Here is a 19,840-nt window from a genome sequence, read left to right as displayed (position 1 = left end):
TGAAGGTCTCCTCTGAATGTATAGCTGTCCCAGTTGCTTGAACAGTTGTTGCCACTGCTATCTGTAAGAGATATGAACCCTCTGCTGGAACGATCTCCTGTCGTAAGGCCTATATCTTCTTCTATATGCATTCTTCCCATCACTGCTTTAAACATGTCCACCTCTGATTTCAAACGGGACATTGCATATTTCCCATGAGATCCAAACAAGGATGTACCACTATAGGGTAAGGTCTTTGCTGGGCCTCTGGCTTTAATCCAGCAAGCAGGAACTTCCACCCGAGTCAGTCTATTTGCTCTCCCTATCCAGAGGAATGGTAAAGAAAGGCAGAACAGCATGAAACTTTGTTGCCTCAGACCCTATGAAGAAGTCTAGAGGTAGCTTCATGCTTAGGAAAAGCAGACTGTGGTGTGCACTTTGTATGTTTTTCTGGAGCCGCAGACTTCGCAGAAGTGGGAGTTATGAACTTCTGTGGCAATTCAATAAGGTCTGGGACGTATGACATGTGGGGCTTAGAAGAGGTTCTTTAACGAAGAGTTTAAAAATAACAGACTTACTGGGAGTTGGTTTGGGTACATTTAATTTGGCCGCACCCCATACCAATACCGCAATAAAAGTATTAATGTCATTCACAAAAGAAACACAGAAAGGCAGGGAATCAGCCACTGACAAAATAGTCTGATGGAGGAATAGTCAGATTTATGTGAAGGCCAGAAAGGGGAACATCAGTGGCTTTGACTGGTTCTGTGAGAGCTAGATCATCTTACTAGGAAGCCTGGAGCATCTTGAACGAGACCGCTTCTGAGGGATCTAGATCTCTCTCTCAATATAGCCTACTTCTGCTTGACCAGGATGAGGTAGTTTGAGTTTTCATGGTGCCTTATGAGGAACCACTGGAGACATTGGCAGGCGTGAAGTCAAGGGTATTGGAGATTCAGGTGGTGGTGGACACAAGCAATTGCTTCTCCGAGTGCCCTGAAGTTGCCTCCTGAAGGCCTTGCAGCCTGACCTTCCGTCTGTCCTTGAAGACATCTTCTGGAAGTGGCTCGTCTTCAGGGTGGTGAGCCTCAGGGAGACACGACTATACACACATGATGATGGCCTGTCAGGTCATTTTTCCTCCCACAGACAGGGCACATCAAATAGTGAAGGCAGTCTGACTGGAAAATAAAAAGATATTTTCCAAAAATATATGACTAACACTCCTAGTCCTAAAGAGCGTTGAGGAAGATGGATTCGAGGAAGTTTGAAAGGGGTCTCAATTGAAATAACAAATTTTGAACGACAAAAGTCCAGCTCAGTGCTTCGGATACTGTTGCTAGGATCTAGAGAAAAGAACTGATCTGACAGCTCTAAAAACATGATTGGCTACTTGAGATATGGCAATGCCCTTACAGGCAGTGAGGTTTTTTTTACTGCTCCTTGTTTAGTCCAGCCAATCTTCTGGCATAATGATGGATTTCCTTTTAAAGTTTTGAGAGAGGTATTTTTGGGTCACGATTCTTCATGTAGTGACTTATTTTCATTGGAGGTCTTTTTAAATAAAAAAGAAATTAAATGTGGCTGTATTTACAAGTTTAACAGCTACAAGAAATGGTTTTGCTACTTCAGCACGTCTCTACTGAAAAGCTTTCAGTATATATACATTTTTGGTATATACTTGGCGAGGTCCTCCGGGAGACTACATGTTCGAGGGACAGTTCAGTGATCATACGGAAGGTAGGCAGGATTATGAATTACCTCTTCTGACACCACCTATCAAGGGGGATATCAAAATCCTGAGGGACTCGGACTACTAATCAATTGTACACTATAAACATTTTTACTAAATATGTAGTCAGATAAGTTTGACGGTCTTGAACAGTTTGATAGACATCTTAACCGAAGGTGAGTGAAGCACCAGTGTCACCTACACCCAGCTTCTCAGAAGCACACAGGGATCTGAAGTACGGCTTGTGTTTTAAATCCACTTTAGCCTGAATCAAAGAGAAAGGAAAGCGGCATATTGCACCAACATCCAAGCTATGCCCGGCACCAGTAACAAGAAACTTCCTTTTAAACCAGTAACACAGGTTCTGCAAATGAAATAAAAGAAGTCTGCAATTAAGAATAAAGTCAGCACTGAGTAATAAGCCCTTACCACGCCCATAAATAGGAAAATGCACGACAGCCGAAAATATAACCAGTTCTATGTACAGAATAGGAAAATACATTGTACCAAATTAATTGTAAACATGTGCGTAAATCTTTTTCAGCACAAAACACCTTAAGTGAGGAGAAATATTTATCTTCCTGCTCCATCAAATTGCTTAATTTTGCAAAACACATCTGTAAAAGAGTTGCAGCATTTGCAACCTCAAGAACTAGCCATTAATGTTGGACAGCTTCATTAGACTCTTGTCATTTTCTGTCCAACTTCTCAAATACCAGCCCATGGACCATTTCACAAAATGCTGGCCCTCGTCAGTCATCATAATTCAACTTGAGCCAGCAGAATTCTAAAAGCCAACATGCGCAGGCAGAGGTCCTCTTGGGAGAAATTATCACACATGTACCAAAGATTGGCACACAGGGAATGTACCGTACACGAGAGTTTTGGAAATTGGACAGCCATATCTTCATAGAGCTCTGGGTTGACTTAGATTGAAAAGGTCATCTTATAACAAACAGAAGTCTGCCTGGCTAGGTTTACTTTAACTTGAATACTAGCTCATGGCACCGCAACTTAAATAAGTGGTAAACTAGATCGAAGGAGCAGGAACTGATAAGAGTACTGACTGGAATGTATGACACCAGGGCATGGGAAGATGAGGTACGATTCTAATATTTTTAAGAATTTCCTCGCCAAATTAGATTAACAAGGTCAGCATCATCTATTTATGTGATACTTGGAGGACTGTTTGATTGGAAAAGCAGGCACCTCGGGGGTTTGACCACCTTCTGGAACGGCTCCTACAGGATAAGCATTAGTTGAAAGGCAGTGTCAATTGTACGATGATGGAAAATATGTACGCTTTACTGTTGCGACATCTCAAATGCAGAGTTTTTAACAGTGTCAAAGGATGGGGAAAACGGCTTAACACACAAAGGGGCCTTTCATGCTGCTCCAAGGAAACAAGCAATTAAAAGTATGTTGGTATCACTGCAGGAAACAGTGTATCTTCTTTATATAAAGTGGTAATGGCAGACATGGTGAGAACCACACTAGAGAGAAACCAAGGACACTGACACTACGTTCAGCAATGGAAGCTACGTTTGCACATAATGGTTAAACTAATGCATTTTTAATACTTAAATACCACAGAACTCCTGCCTCACGGATCTAACATTGCAATAGAAGATAAATGTCAGACCAGGCAGATCTCTTATCTAGTTTTGACAATCCATGTGGTGGAAGAATACCAGAAAGATCGCATACATACAACTGTCCCTAAAACAGGGTACTTGTTGTCCCTGGTGGGACGAGTGTCTAGATTTAGCTAACACACAAACTAGTGAATTTTTGTGTGGAGTTTTTGTATAGTGCGAACTAGACCCGGAGGTATCAGAGCGCTTTACATGAACACCAGTTACATTACAGATGGACACATTTTTTTTTTTTTAGGCACGGAGAGATTAAGTGATTTGCCCAGAATGTTGAGCATCCCTGCTGAGACTAGAACTCAGAGGTCAACCGCCCTAGCCGTCAGGCAACATTGTCTCCCTGTTAATGCTATTAACTAATAACTATCGCTTAAACATGGATGCCAACAGACAAACCACTGCTACAAAATTGGTTGACAAATTGAGCAACATAAGTGGAAACCATGCACATGCTTAGAACAAGGACAGATTATAACTTCTTGGGGGCCTGGTAGATTGGATATCTTGCATGCATGCAATGCTGTAACCAATTCATATCAGTCCTCCTTGATGTTTCTACTATTTGAAATAATAGATTTGGGGAGATCTACAAACTTCTTCCTGACAATTACTCGAAAACAGACAAGGCCGCACAATCAGTTTTTCCTAGTGTGGCATCGCAATACAGTACTATGCAATGGTCCTTATGTACAGAAAACTTTAATAAAGTGGTTAAAACAGGAATGGTACAAAAACAATGTTAATTTTACATGCAAACAACCCATCTGAAATAAAGAGGAACATCCTTTTTATGCTTAAAAAGGATACAATGAAGCGAACTAAAATAACCTGAAGTGAAATGCACTATAAAAAGAATACAGCAATTAAAGCACGTTACTTCTCCCCTTGTAGACACCTACCTTCCAGAAGTATTTCCACGTCCATTGCAGAACCATTTCTTGCTAGTATTGCAGTACACCACACAGGCTGGGTCATGGATCCCACAGTAGCTAGAAAAAAGATGCGAGTGGTCAATCATCTTGTCAACTCTATAGTTCTTTCTGCAACATCAAGATTCAACAATAAAGTAAGACTCCAGCAGTCAACATTTTGGTGCAACTAAAACTATTTCTTGGCAATGACCAATTATCACAAAGACAAAGAACGGCTATGGATATACACTGCCCATCTTAGGGTTTCTTTTAAACTGAAAGAAGCAGCAGAGGGAAACAGCCTTTACAACAAAACGTTAAGTACATATCATCCGAGAGGGGGGGGGAGGGAGAAAGGGTATATAATAAAATATGTATGGTTAAAGGCATTTTTAGTGTTTGGGGGTGAGTAAGGGTATTGGGTGAATTTAGGGTTATGCGGTGGGTAAGGGTTTTAGTATATAGGGGTGGGTAAGGGTATTGGGTGGTAAGAGTTTTTGGGGTTTAAGGGTAAAGGCGTATGCGTGGTAAATGCATTTGTTGTAATGTCAAAACTACAGCAGAAGTTACCGGATCTTATGTAACCCAGATTTACCCTCCAGTCAACAAAACTATCACAAATCTAACAGATCACCACAATGAGCACAGTTTTATTGAAGAGTTAGATCCCTCAACAGTCATTGGTACACAAAGGAAATAATCCATCACCAATTGCTGCAGAGACAATTCCTGCTTGTATGGTAGCAGTGATTTTGATCAGCAAGTGAAATCAAAGTGCTACAGAGGCTGTTTGAGTGCTGTTGAGAGAAAAATGTTCCTTACAAATAGTAAATACAGGGGCAACTTATGTGCAGTGACACCTTCATAGATGGATGTTAAAAGTGTAGCGCAAAGGAAAATATGCCAACAGTATTTATTAGATCCGGGTACAGCAGAATAAACTTGGCGGACTAGACAGTGACTGAATGGCATAGGGCAGGGACAATAAAAAAATAAAGAGACATCAGAAGGCAAGTATTTAATGGGTCAGGGTAACAACAGAAGGTTCAGAACAACCAAATCAACCTTTAAAATATATGTAACCAAAGCACTTCCTCATTGTTAGAAAACCACACTCCCACTCTGAAAGGATGGAGGTGGTCTTCCGGACACACTGTGGTAGCTTGGCTCGAGTGGTCAGGAATCAGGCTCCGTGCTAAGCATACGACATACCCATACAATAACCATGCGTGCATCCGTTCCAAAAACGACTCTACACCGTAAAAATTATGAAAATATCTTTCTTTATCTTCTTTTTCTCTTAGTTGCTGATTGGATAAAATAAATAACAATCACAATATACAAACTTTAAATAGTGCAGGTCAAATAAATACTGGCTTAATGATTCAATAAATAGGGGTGATCATAAACAAGGAAGACATAAATATAAGTGCAATACATACAGGCAATTAAATATTCTGAGGCAATAAATACTGTAAACCAATCAATATTGTGCATCAATAAATACTGTGGACCAATAAATACAGTGAAGCAATAAATAGGTTAAATACAATAAATACAGTGCCCCTAATAAATACTTAAAAGCTGACAGTGACACTCATAGACTCAAATCACTCTTGAATTCCTAAGGGCTGATTTGGCCCAGGCACAGCTTGTGGGGATGTGGAAGGCTTGGGGGTGTCTACTCCCTGGCTTGGTCAAGGCTGAGGCCTAAACTGAGGTAGATAAAGGGGGAAAATACCAGAGACCTGGTTCTCTCTCTCCACACAACTTCTCTAGATTAGTCCCAGTTCACCCCTGGCACAGTCAGGTTGGTTCCAGCACCTCCCTAGCCCCTTAGAGCAGTCTCTCAGGTCTCCACAGGGCCCAAGGCGCCCTCTACTCCACTTACTGCCCTTTTTCTGATGCTCCGACGCCGCTGGAGTCGTGTCGATGCCGTGAGGCGGTTCCGGTTCGATGTCGGCGGCCTCGGCACAATGTCAGTTCTTTGATGACGCCGGCAGGCGGCTCCGGTCTCGATGTCGGCGGCCTCGGTTCGATCTCGACCTCCGATTCGATGGCGTCGGGCAGTCTTTACTCGATGTCGACTTCGGGCGGCTCCGGTCCGATGGCGACCTCGGATTCGATGACGTCGGCCGGACTTGCCTCGATGTCGACTTCCGGCGGCTCCAGAATGCGATCCTCACTCCCGACCTCCGGTGCTCCTCTCCTTAGGTTTCCGGCGACTCCGGAGTGCGACCTCCACTCCCGACCTCCGGCACGATTCTCACAGGTTCCGGCGACTCCGGAGTGCGATCCTCACTCCCGACCTCCGTTACCCTTCACCTCGGTCTCCGACGACTCCGGAGGGCGGACTTCACTCCTCCGATGACGCCGCTCACTCTACCTCGGGTGACTTCCTCCTCGACCTCTGGTATTCCTCACGACCTCTGACGGCGCCCTCTCTCGACCTCTGGCGGCTCCGGGTACGACGTCTGCTTTTCCAGTCAGCGCCGCTTCTCCACCTCGGGCTCCAGGTCTTAGGCTACTCGACGGACTTCAGGGAAACCAGCTTCCAGGTCAGGATCTTGCTGTTCTCTTGTTTCTAAGGCCTGTTCCTGCTGTCCAGGTCCTCAGGATGGTTTTTCTGACTTCTTCCCACACAGGGCTCTAGGCTGGGCTCCGTCAGTAGGGACTAGTATCAAGGGTGGGTTTATGGACCCCACTCCAGGCACAAGTTTCCACCCCTGCTGCTTCACTCCTTCCTCCTTCACGTTTGTGCTGCTCACTCTTCACCAGTCAGGTGCCAACTGCCAGCTCCAACTGCCAACTCTCTCTCTTAGCTTCCCAACATTCTAAACCGCCTCCAACTGTCACAGGGTTCTGGAATGTTCTGGAAGGTGCTGGTAGGTTCCAGTGGATGCTGGTGATGTCACAGGTGGCCACCATTTTGTGCTCCAGGCCCTCAGACAGAAGTTTCAGGGGTAGCTAAAATGGCTCCCTGAATCTGCAGCAACACTAAAAAGTCTGGTGGTTCCCAAAAAGGAAAAATTCAAACAGGGTTTGAGGCAAAAGTGGGACAAAATAAATAATGATGAGGAGGGACCACCCAAAGGGCTGACAGGTCTAACACGCGTCCCCCCCAGCTGAAAGTGGGGAGAGCTACCCAACCCCTTGGGAGTTCTCATCACTAAGGCGGAAATACCTTGAGAGACCGTCTGCATTGGCGTGGTCCACTCCAGGCCGATGTTCCACCTGAAAGTCCATTCCCTGTAGGGAAATAGACCACCTCAACAACTTGGGATTCTCCCCCTTCATTTGCATCAGCCAACGAAGGGGTCTGTGGTCGGTCTGAACTAGGAAGTGCGAGCCAAACAGGTATGGCCGCAACTTCTTCAGAGCCCATACCACTGCAAAGGCTTCACGCTCTATTGCACTCCACTTCTGTTCCCTGGGAAGTAGTCTCCGGGATAGGAAGACCACGGGTTGATCCAGACCCTCTTCGTTGAGTTGCGATAACACTGCCCCAATGCCATGTTCTGATGCATCTGTCTGGACAATGAACTCCTTGGAAAAGTCTGGGGCCCTTAAGACCGGGGCCTCGCACATGGCTTTCTTCAATCTCACAAAGGCTTGCTGACAAGCCTCCGTCCAGACTACCCGTCGAGGTTGTTTCTTGGACGTGAGCTCCGTGAGGGGGGCTACGATGGTACCGTACCCCTTCACGAAGCGGCGGTAGTATCCCGTGAGGCCCAAAAATGCTCGGACCTCAGTCTGTGTCTTGGGGGGTTCCCAGGCCATGATGGCCTCGATCTTCGCCTGGAGGGGTTGCACCGCTCCCCTACCCACCAAGTGTCCAAGGTACACTACCGACCCCTGCCCGATCTGGCACTTGCTGGCCTTGATCGTCAATCCAGCTTGTCTCAGGGCCTGGAGAACAGCTTGCAGGTGACGCAAGTGATCCTCCCAGCTGTTACTGAAGACGGCTATGTCATCCAGATAAGCAGCAGAGAAACTCTCCATTCCGGTGAGGATCTGGTTTACCAGGCGCTGAAACGTGGCAGGTGCGTTCTTGAGCCCAAAGGGCATCACACAGAACTGGTAGTGGCCATTGGGCGTGGAGAAGGCTGACCTTTCCCTTGCTCCATCAGTCAACGAGCTCTGCCAGTACCCTGAAGTAAGGTCAAAGGTACTTAGATATTGGGCAGCTCCCAGCCGGTCAATCAATTCATCCGCCCTAGGGATCGGATGAGCATCAGTTTTGGTCACTGAATTCAGTCCCCGATAGTCCACACAGAACCTCAGTTCTGGTTGGGCACCCGGTGGTGCAGCTTTTGGTACTAACACCACCGGACTGGACCAGGGGCTGCTAGAAGGTTCGATCACTCCTAGCTCCAGCATCTTAGTGACTTCACTGTGAATGCTGGCCTTCACCTTGTCTGACATCCGGTAGATCTTGGACTTCACAGGTGGGCTGTCTCCTGTGTCCACGTCATGGACGCACAGGTGAGTCCTACCCGGGACAAGGGAGAACAACGAAGAGTACTGCCCCAGGACCTGGCGACAGTCCTCCTGCTGTTCAGGAGTTAGAGATGGGGAGAGAATCACTCCCTCCACCGACTCATCCTTCTCTTGAGACGCAAACAGATCAGGGAGAGGCTCGCTTTCCACGTCCTCTCCTCCGTCAGTCACCATCATCAAGATGACTTCGGGCCTCTCGTGGTGGGGTTTGAGGCGGTTGGCATGCAGCACCCGCAGGGGCTGACGAGGGGTCTTCAGGTCCACCAAGTAGGTAGCCTTACCCTTCTTCTCCAACACCTCAAAGGGTCCTGACCAGCGATCCTGGAGGGCGCTAGGCTCTCCCGGTTCGATCACCCACACCTTCTGGCCAGGCTCCAACTCCACCGGGTGAGCGTTGTGGTCATACCACGCCTTCATCACTGCTTGGCTGGCTTCCAAGTTGTCAGAAGCTTGCTTCCACAACTTAGCCATTTGGCTCCGGAAGGCCAGCATGTAGCTCACCACGTCCTGGGGAAGCTTTCTGGGAGTTCTTTCCCATCCGTCTCTCACCAGGTTGAGAGGTCCACGTACAGGGTGCCCATACAGAAGCTCGAAGGGGCTGAAGCCCACTCCCTTCTGTGGCACTTCCCTGTAGAAAAAAAAGTAAACAGGGCAGGAGGACGTCCCATTTCCTCCGCAGGCTTTCAGGCAGACTTCTGATCATGCCCTTCAAGGTTTTGTTAAACCTCTCCACCAGACCATTTGTCTGGGGGTGGTAAGGAGTGGTGAACCGGTATGTCACTCCACACTCCTTCCACATGGCCCGCATGTACGCTGACATGAAGTTGGTCCCCCTGTCGGACACAACTTCCTTGGGAAAACCCACTCGGGTAAAGATTCCCATCAGGGCCCTAGCCACAACAGGTGCTGTTATGGTCCTCAGAGGTATTGCCTCTGGGTACCGTGTGGCATGATCCACCAGAACCAGGATAAACCTGTGACCAGCTGTCGTTGGCGGATCTAACGGACCCACAATGTCGATGCCCACCCTTTCAAAGGGGGTGCTAACGACAGGAAGTGGTTCCAGGGGAGCTTTCAGCTTCACCCCTGTCTTCCCACTGGCTTGGCAAGACACACATGTCCGACAGTAGGTATCGGACGACACTTTCATCTGAGGCCAATAAAAGTGTGGGACAAGACGGGCGAAGGTCTTGTCTTGCCCCAGGTGTCCTGCCAATGGTATCTCGTGAGCCAACTCCAGAAGGAAGGCTCGATAACGTTGAGGGACTACCAAGGCTCGTGACGATCCATGTAGGGGTGCCTTGGGTTCACTGTAGAGGAGGCCATCCTCCCAGTAAACACTGTAGTTCCCTTCAACGTTCCCTGCTGCCTGGGCTTCGGCCTGTCGCCTCAGCCCCTCAAGGGTAGGGCACTCCCTCTGGCCCTGGCAGAATTCCTCCCTGGATGGGCCTCCCTCCACATGCCACTCGGCCGGGATGGGTAGGTCCTCCAGGTTGGTAACGTCCCCCACCGCAGACTCCTGGTCCACCACCTCCGGTGGCCTATCCGTCCTACGGGGTGGGGACGCTGAGGCAGGCTCCTCCTGTCCTCGGTTCTTCCCTTGTCTGGCAGCTGGCTGGGCCGTTGTTCCAGGCTCCAGCCGAAATGAACTCCCTCTTCGGGTAGTCGCGGACCTTGTACTAATACAGGCCCAGTCAGGTGTACCCAGCATCTCGGTGTGAGTCCGGTATTCCACCTCCTTCCAAGCGTTGTGCTCCATGTCATTCCCCAGCAGACAATCGACTGGCACGGCAGGGCTTACGGCAACTCGAAGTGAACCTGCAACCCCCCCCCATTCAAAGGGAACCTCGGCCACTGGATAGTGGCCTGCTCTGCCGTCAGCCATCGCGGCTGGGTGGAGTACATCGGGAATTACCTGCTCTGGAGACACCAGTTGGCTACGCACCATAGTCATACTGGCTCCTGTGTCTCTCAGAGCCTCCCCTCTTTGGCCGTTGATGGTGACCCACTGCCCATACTTTGCGGTATTTGCGGGCACCTGGATCTTAGGAACCATCTCCCGTTCTCCCAGGGACACTAAAGTGACACCCGCCCACTCCCTTCCCTTAGTTAAGGGCATCTCCTCCCCGAGCACTACACTAGCTACTCCGGGGGTCTTTCCTCCAGTGGGAGGGGGTGGTCGTTTCAAGCACTTCGGATCTCCTTTATAGTGTCCAACGCCACCGCACTCATAGCAATGGACAACCCTTGGCTGCTGGCTCTGGCCAGGATTAGGGTTTCTGGGTGGGTTAGCCCTAGGGGTGAATCCTGTTCCCTTCCCTTGGAAGTTATTTTGGGGGCCTTTGGAGAACTCCTTTTTCTTTTCCCCTCCCTCTTTCTTCTGGGGGGCGCCCTGTCCGGCCTTTTGAGTATCCCCTCCAGTCCCCCTTGTGGACACCCGGGTACTAGCCCAAATGTCCGCCTCCTCAGCAAGCTTCCGGGGACTGGTCAGCTTGCTATCCACCAGGTGTTGCCGCAGTTCAGGGAAACATTTCTCGAGCAGGTGTTCCTTCAGTACTAGGTCAAACAACCCCTCGTAGTTCCTCACTTCACTGCCCTGAACCCAACCTTCCAGTGCCTTCTTTGCATAGTCCAGGAAGTCCACCCAATTCTGCGTGCCCAGTTTGTGACTACCCCTGAACTTCTGTCTGTACTTTTCAGGTGTTAGTCCAAACTTTCTGATGAGCGCCAGTTTCATGGTGGGGTAGTGGGTCTGCTCATCCTCTTCGAGGGCCAATAAAGCATCCCTACCAGCTGGAGGCATGTACTTGTACAATCCCCCTCCCCAGTACTTCTCTGGAACCCCATGGGCCCTCAGTGAGACCTCATAGGCCGCTAGCCACTTGGCGATATCGTCGCCCACTCCATAGCTAGCTACTATGTCCTTTGGCAGGTATGGTTTAGGTTCCCTGGTGATCTCTTGGGTTTGGCTGCCACCATTAGGAACAGGTTGTGCCCCGATTCTCAAGATCTGAAGATCTATTTCTTTCAGTCGTAATTCATGGGCCATCCTCTGCTCCTCCTTCTCCTTTTCCAGCCTTGCTAAGTCCCATGTGAGCTGTCTTTTCTCCCTCCGGTCTGTTAGCTCCACTTCAGACAAGCCACCGCTAGAGGCACTGCTGCCCTTCCTAGAAATGGTTCTGGGCCCTGCTGACAGGTTCCCCACCTCAGGTTGGTACATCTCAGCCCCCTCAGGGTCAGGCTCTCCATCCCTGTCTTCCTCCTCAGCCTTGCTTTCTCGGCGTGCCTCCCCCCAAGCCCTTAAGCTGGTTTGGAGTGCACCCTTCTTTGCTCCTGGGGGACAGTACACCCCCTCCCGCTGGCAAAACTCCCTGAGTTGGGCCACAGTGTACGTTTCTAGATTTTCTAGTACAAACTCCATCTTGCCCACTCAGGTTAGAGGACAGGTTTTTGTGCAGTAACTATGCAGGGGGGTACCTTTAATAATACCTCCTCCCACCACCAGAGTAAATTTGGAAAAAACAAAAACCCACAATTAGGAAGGCCGCTTTTGAGAAAACTCCCGGTGTAGGCCTATGGACTACCCACAGTTATTGTTGAGTATGCGTAGGCACAGCTCTATCCCACCACTGAACACCAATTTATGTTAGAAAACCACACTCCCACTCTGAAAGGATGGAGGTGGTCTTCCGGACACACTGTGGTAGCTTGGCTCGAGTGGTCAGGAATCAGGCTCCGTGCTAAGCATACGACATACCCATACAATAACCATGCGTGCATCCGTTCCAAAAACGACTCTACACCGTAAAAATTATGAAAATATCTTTCTTTATCTTCTTTTTCTCTTAGTTGCTGATTGGATAAAATAAATAACAATCACAATATACAAACTTTAAATAGTGCAGGTCAAATAAATACTGGCTTAATGATTCAATAAATAGGGGTGATCATAAACAAGGAAGACATAAATATAAGTGCAATACATACAGGCAATTAAATATTCTGAGGCAATAAATACTGTAAACCAATCAATATTGTGCATCAATAAATACTGTGGACCAATAAATACAGTGAAGCAATAAATAGGTTAAATACAATAAATACAGTGCCCCTAATAAATACTTAAAAGCTGACAGTGACACTCATAGACTCAAATCACTCTTGAATTCCTAAGGGCTGATTTGGCCCAGGCACAGCTTGTGGGGATGTGGAAGGCTTGGGGGTGTCTACTCCCTGGCTTGGTCAAGGCTGAGGCCTAAACTGAGGTAGATAAAGGGGGAAAATACCAGAGACCTGGTTCTCTCTCTCCACACAACTTCTCTAGATTAGTCCCAGTTCACCCCTGGCACAGTCAGGTTGGTTCCAGCACCTCCCTAGCCCCTTAGAGCAGTCTCTCAGGTCTCCACAGGGCCTAAGGCGCCCTCTACTCCACTTACTGCCCTTTTTCTGATGCTCCGACGCCGCTGGAGTCGTGTCGATGCCGTGAGGCGGTTCCGGTTCGATGTCGGCGGCCTCGGCACAATGTCAGTTCTTTGATGACGCCGGCAGGCGGCTCCGGTCTCGATGTCGGCGGCCTCGGTTCGATCTCGACCTCCGATTCGATGGCGTCGGGCAGTCTTTACTCGATGTCGACTTCGGGCGGCTCCGATGGCGACCTCGGATTCGATGACGTCGGCCGGACTTGCCTCGATGTCGACTTCCGGCGGCTCCGGAGTGCGATCCTCACTCCCGACCTCCGGTGCTCCTCTCCTTAGGTTTCCGGCGACTCCGGAGTGCGACCTCCACTCCCGACCTCCGGCACGATTCTCACAGGTTCCGGCGACTCCGGAGTGCGATCCTCACTCCCGACCTCCGTTACCCTTCACCTCGGTCTCCGACGACTCCGGAGGGCGGACTTCACTCCTCCGATGACGCCGCTCACTCTACCTCGGGTGACTTCCTCCTCGACCTCTGGTATTCCTCACGACCTCTGACGGCGCCCTCTCTCGACCTCTGGCGGCTCCGGGTACGACGTCTGCTTTTCCAGTCAGCGCCGCTTCTCCACCTCGGGCTCCAGGTCTTAGGCTACTCGACGTCGGACTTCAGGGAAACCAGCTTCCAGGTCAGGATCTTGCTGTTCTCTTGTTTCTAAGGTCTGTTCCTGCTGTCCAGGTCCTCAGGATGGTTTTTCTGACTTCTTCCCACACAGGGCTCTAGGCTGGGCTCCGTCAGTAGGGACTAGTATCAAGGGTGGGTTTATGGACCCCACTCCAGGCACAAGTTTCCACCCCTGCTGCTTCACTCCTTCCTCCTTCACGTTTGTGCTGCTCACTCTTCACCAGTCAGGTGCCAACTGCCAGCTCCAACTGCCAACTCTCTCTCTTAGCTTCCCAACATTCTAAACCGCCTCCAACTGTCACAGGGTTCTGGAATGTTCTGGAAGGTGCTGGTAGGTTCCAGTGGATGCTGGTGATGTCACAGGTGGCCACCATTTTGTGCTCCAGGCCCTCAGACAGAAGTTTCAGGGGTAGCTAAAATGGCTCCCTGAATCTGCAGCAACACTAAAAAGTCTGGTGGTTCCCAAAAAGGAAAAATTCAAACAGGGTTTGAGGCAAAAGTGGGACAAAATAAATAATGATGAGGAGGGACCACCCAAAGGGCTGACAGGTCTAACACTCATCAAATCCAAAACAGTATCTGGGCTCCCTGCTGGGGAACAGAGGTGTGTGTGGTAGACTTTTTCCGAGTCTAAGACAAAAATCCCCCCAAAAATGTCTCCTTTATGCTGGGGAGCAGAACTGGATGCCTGATAAAGGAGCAGGAGGAAACAATCAAGAAGTGGAGATTGGAGGTGGAAGGAAGAACTAGGAACAACCATCATCCATCTAAATTAGTCCCTGCCCCTGGTTCGCTTCTGTTGGTGGGTTGTGAGGGATGGTTGGAGGGAAGAAGGGGCAGTTGATGCTGGGCGTTATAGGTGGCACTAGCTCCATGGGTCCAGGGACTACAGCTCCCGTGCTATTTAAGTTAGTTTTCACAGGAAAAGCCTTTTGAGGCTGCATACGGCGGAATATCTCTGTGTGTCTAATAGTCACAAGAACACATTGCCTATTGGAAGGAACGGGGATATTAACTAATTTGCCCAAAATCACAGGACGGGGAGCCAACGCCGTGGCTCTAACATGGTTCACTAGGCTTCTTGCTCCGCAGCTCTGGTCATTTCGCAACATCCTTGTGCTTTAGGGAAATTGCTAGTGCCATAGTGTGTGCCTATGTACCCATCTACAGTATGTTATACATTATTTAAAAGCAAAAAGCCACATGCTGCAACATATTTATGTCTGTGAAACCTTTAGTTGCATTGAAGGCGCGTGGAGATTAACTAATTTGCCCTCAATTACAAGACGGTGAGACAACGTGACTGTAACATGGTTCTTTAGTTTCTTGCTCGGCAGCTCTGGTCATTTCGTTACATCCTTGTGCTTTAGGGAGCTTGCCTACTGCCATATTGTGTGCCTATTCTCCCATCTGCAGTATGCCATACATTATTTAAAAGCAAAAGCCACACGCTGCAACGTATTTAGGTCTGTGAACCAACGCCGTATCTCTAACATGGTTAGTTGCTTGGCAGCTCTGGTCATTTCGCCATATCCTTGGGCTTTAGGGACATTGCTTACGGTTACAATGAGTACCCATCTACAGTACGTCATACATTATCTCAAAGCAAAAGCTACATGCTGCACCCTATTTCTGTCTGTGAAACCTTTAGCTGCATTGTTTTGCGTTCGCTGTCTGCAAACTCCTTGCTTCCAATTTATTTCGCTCCCGTTCAGCACATCGCGGCTGTTCAGTCTTTTTAACTGCCTTTTCAGATCTTCTTGGCGCTTTTACTTGCCCATATTGTAGCGTTTGATTCGCATTTTGTAACTTCTAAAATTGTCATTGAACTTTATTGTTCACCTTTACCCCATTGTTTCAGGTTAACTCACGCAATAGTTCCAAACAAAATTGTCCTTACAATACCAATAACTAACTGATGCGAGACCTGTTTCATTGCAAAAGCATGGAAGAAACAACTACAGCTCTTTAGGTTAATTTACCAGAAGCAGCAATACGTGTGCAGCCTTCAGTCACCGGTTTAAATCCGAGAAGATAGGACACAATCTTACATTTTACATTAATATAATTGAAGTATACAAATCTGTCTTTACGATAAACAGATATTACCTTACCTTTCCTCCTTCTGTTTATTTGCTCCCCTGTGAAATGGATCCGAAAAAGCTGTCGGCATTTTGCGAGGGCGCACCCTGAATAACGAGGCTTGGCCCGAGAGAGGTGGCAACAGGAGCACGCCGAGGCGTATTTAAAATAAGCTGTCGGTGTTGTGCAAGCGCGCGTGTATATGTCCTGCATGCGTGCAGACTGGGAGGGAGCGAGAGAGCAGAGCCCTACGCACGTGAACATCTCCTGTCCTCTCACGCCTGCTGTTTTATGCTAACGTTTTCAGCCGTACGTGTCCACATGACCTGTCTTCTGGGCGCGTGCACCTATCCTGTCCCGCATCGCAAAGCAAGTCGGCAACAGTAGATCTCGCCTACGCAAGCAGCGCTGCGTCGCTAGGCGAGACGTAAAAAGGGGGTGTGTGTGTAAGAGATGATATTCGTCACTAAAAGTGGTAATAAAAACCACAATTTATCACTCAATACCACCAGCACCAACTTCTAAAGAATGTACAATTTCAGCCTGTGAAATAGTGCATCATGTTTGTAATTCAAATTAACAGTTTGTCTTTTACACTTTAAGATTTTGGACATTCCACACAATTTGTAAACTAGCATTATTGTCTACAACCCCAAATTTCAATCCAGCCAATATACACAAAGCAAGGGTCTCTAGTTTAAGAAATAAAACTCATCAAAATTATATATCAGAAGGTAAGCAACTAAGTAAATGTTGATAAAAACAACGAGAATCAAAAGCAGGAGATTTAAGACTATTCATACAAGGGTTTGAAACCTTTTTTGATGCAGACACTAGTAAAGAAAGGATGAAGTAAAAAACAAGACTAGGACTGAGTTTAGCAAGACCTTCAGGCTTCCAATCATCATCAAAAAATAAAGCACTGCTGTGGTACCTCATCCAGTATTGAGCTACTTAATTTGGGATTGAAAAATGCCATTTTAAAATTTACAAGAGCAAATTATAGTACAATTGCAGAATTCTGTGTGAACAGAACATGAAAAAATACCAATCATATGGCCATAGAGAAATTAATCTAAAGTTAAAAGGTATGAAAACCAAGTGGGAACCTTCCAGAGCTCTGCAACACGGGGCTGATCAGATGAAAGCATGTGTAGAAGGCTTCGATTGTGAAGGTGCACATACATGGGCTCTTGGACAAATTCATATAAAAGGAAATCTGCTGCAGCAAACATCTTGTGCGAAACTCTACACGTACTAGCAAGCAGATTTTAAAGCATTTATTTACCCCAACATTTACATAAACTGTGCATCCATTCCAAATAACAAAGTTAAAATCCGTAGGGTTTGTCATGCGCACTGTAAAGAAAATCAATAACATGCTAAAACTGCAAAGACAGGGAAAAGTCAGCCATGACTGGCAGACTGTTTTACTTTTCTTATATAACAATGTGTTTGTTTGCAGTTTCTCAGTTTTTAGGACTCGTGCCTAGAGTTGCAGTGCGCAGAACTGCTCCCGCAGCGAGAGACCTCATGTAGGGGGCTTCAGAAAGCTGACCACACGCTTGTGTGTGTGCTTTTGTTTGTGTCAGCTGCTATTGGCTTTTGCGTGTGTTTTTTTTTAAAAAAAGGCAGCACGCCATTGGTGAAAGGCGTGTGCATGTCCCAACTTCTTCAGAAATGTAACCGCCCATGTCCCAGTGGTGTCCGTTACGCGCCCTCGCCCCTGCTCCTCTGTGGTGCGCGCGCACTACTGTTTTCGATTCGCTCCTCTTACAAGCCTACTGCACAGCGGTGAACATGTTGCTGTGATTTAAAGTACCAACCAACGCTGTTCGCCTAATTTAGGTGCTTGTTGGCAAAGCGTTGGACTTCCAAATTGTTAAGGACTGGTGTCACTGTATTAAAAGTACTACCGGCTTATGTTTCTTTCCTGGCAAGTACTGGTTCTTAAAGGTTCGCTCTGCGATTGGAAAGTGGCAGAAGTGCTGGGTGTTAGGTTTGCTATATGGTGAGATTGTTGTGGAGGTGCACTTTTGGAGGGGGCGGCCAGGGCACTGCAAACACCGCTGGTAGCGCTGCAGGCTCGTGGTTGTGAGGCTGCTCCGCTGTCATCAGATGGGCACACTGCGAGTTGTACCAACAGAGTTCCAAGTTGTGTTTCCTCAGCGATTTACCAGTGAAACCCCAGTCTTCCCCCGCTCCTCTGTGGTGTGCGCGCACGCACCACTGGTTTCGGTTGCAAGCACGCGAGCCAGTCACCGAAGTGTTGCAGCTTCGCCAGCACACTGTTTTGCCAAATATTATTTCCTGTCATACTTTTTTTTTTTGCCTGCCTAGAATCGCTAGATAACCTCACCACCGCCTACCCATGATCCGGCACGGAAGATATCACAGCTTGCGCTGGTTAAGTAATCTCTTGTCCCCTCTGGCATGCCGTATCTGCCTCCCTCCCACATCCCCACACCTAGCCACCCGGGCTCCACCTTAAAAATATTATTATTTACATTTAACTCCGCAGTCAGGAACTCTAGTGCCTAGCGGGCATAATTGTAGTGTATTAAACTACATCCTTTGTATAGCGCTTACTACCCCTGTGGGAGGCGGTACAGCGCTTCTCCACAGAGATAGCACGATACAGTGTGGGGTGTGTGCTTGGATCTGCGCTGGTGTTGATAATGAGCCTAGGTGGGAAGTGTTTCCATGTAGTAAATTCGGCAGAGCCGGTTTCATGTATCATTTAAAAATCTGCATATTGAAATAAAAGTCTAGTTTTCTGCCCTGCATCATTTTACAAATATGCGTTTCAACTAAGCGGTCATAGTGCTGAAATTCTACCTATATATTATTCAGAGGCAGCCCCTGGACCACCAACTCGGCCAGTGTTATCCTTAAAGCTTCCCTTTTGCCTTTAACCACGTATAATGCTCCTCTGCCTTTTTTTGGATAGGTTTGTGCAACACAAATACCATATACATACAAGCATATTTCTGTCTCTCCCAGAAGAAGCCATACAGTCTTTATTTACATCCTTCTACTGGTCTCGCATTACTGAAGGTCTTGCATTATTGAAAATTAAAACTATTGGTGTTGCATTATTATTTGCAACACCAAAAGCTCAAACTTTTACTAATACGAGACCTATTGCATTGCAAATGCTTGTTATATTGTTTTGGTTGCTACCGATCTTGCATTACAGAGCTGGGCGCTGGGTTAACAAAAATATTATTGAAGTTATTTTTTTAATGTGGTTTACCTGCAAGCATGAGTTGGGAGGTCTTTTGTATAATAGGTATCTTCTTCATCTTCCTCAAAATTCAATTCTGCCAGCAGTTGGCTAGTCTTGGCTACATCATCAACAGCGCCATTCTGCAAAACGCCATCAGGTCCATTAACCTGCGAAGAAAAATCAATTATTCTACTCTGTAAATTTACTAGTTTCCGAAAACACGCAAGGACCTCAGAAAACATTATGAGATAACATGGCAAAGGCCATTTACTTCCCAAAAAAATGAAATGGCTTTCTCAGGCTACTGATCCAAACTTTTTTGCTTGGTAAAAGTGCTCCTGCATCAAATTCTTGTCTTACGAAGAAACAAGACATTACAACGATGCTCTAATTTCTTGGGATAGATAATTATATGTATCTATCTACAGAGAGGGTGATTGGAGAAAGATGGTAAACTGGACGCAGTTTCAAAAATGTATTTCTTGTACAGCTGATGTCAAGTGAGAAACGAAACAAGCAATATGCATGCAATACTCCTCTCTGAAGGACCAAGGGTATAAAAGTTAAACATTACCTGCTGAGTCAAGTGGACTAAGCCTGCACTAAACTGTTCACTGGCTAGTCCGCGGTTTCGCTAGCCATACAATCAGTCGAATTA

The 19,840-nt window shown here is 47.4% G+C and overlaps 1 protein-coding gene across 3 annotated transcripts in view; it reads right to left on the bottom strand.

The window, feature by feature from the left end:
- UPF1 (UPF1 RNA helicase and ATPase) overlaps positions 1–19,840 on the bottom strand; it is a 217,924-nt gene that overhangs the window by 180,619 nt on the left and 17,465 nt on the right. For all 3 annotated transcript variants that reach the window (XM_085638726.1, XM_085638724.1, XM_085638725.1), the window contains exons 2-3: positions 19,210–19,349; positions 4,263–4,352 (exon numbers count right to left, since the gene is read on the bottom strand). In XM_085638726.1, coding sequence (XP_085494852.1) covers positions 4,263–4,352; positions 19,210–19,349 — 230 coding nt within the window. The remainder of the gene's footprint in view (positions 1–4,262; positions 4,353–19,209; positions 19,350–19,840) is intronic.

The sequence above is a fragment of the Triturus cristatus genome, chromosome 12 (genome assembly GCF_964204655.1).
Source record: "Triturus cristatus chromosome 12, aTriCri1.1, whole genome shotgun sequence".
In the NCBI taxonomy this organism is placed as follows: Eukaryota; Metazoa; Chordata; class Amphibia; order Caudata; family Salamandridae; genus Triturus; species Triturus cristatus.
This window is presented reverse-complemented; position numbering and strand designations above follow the sequence as displayed.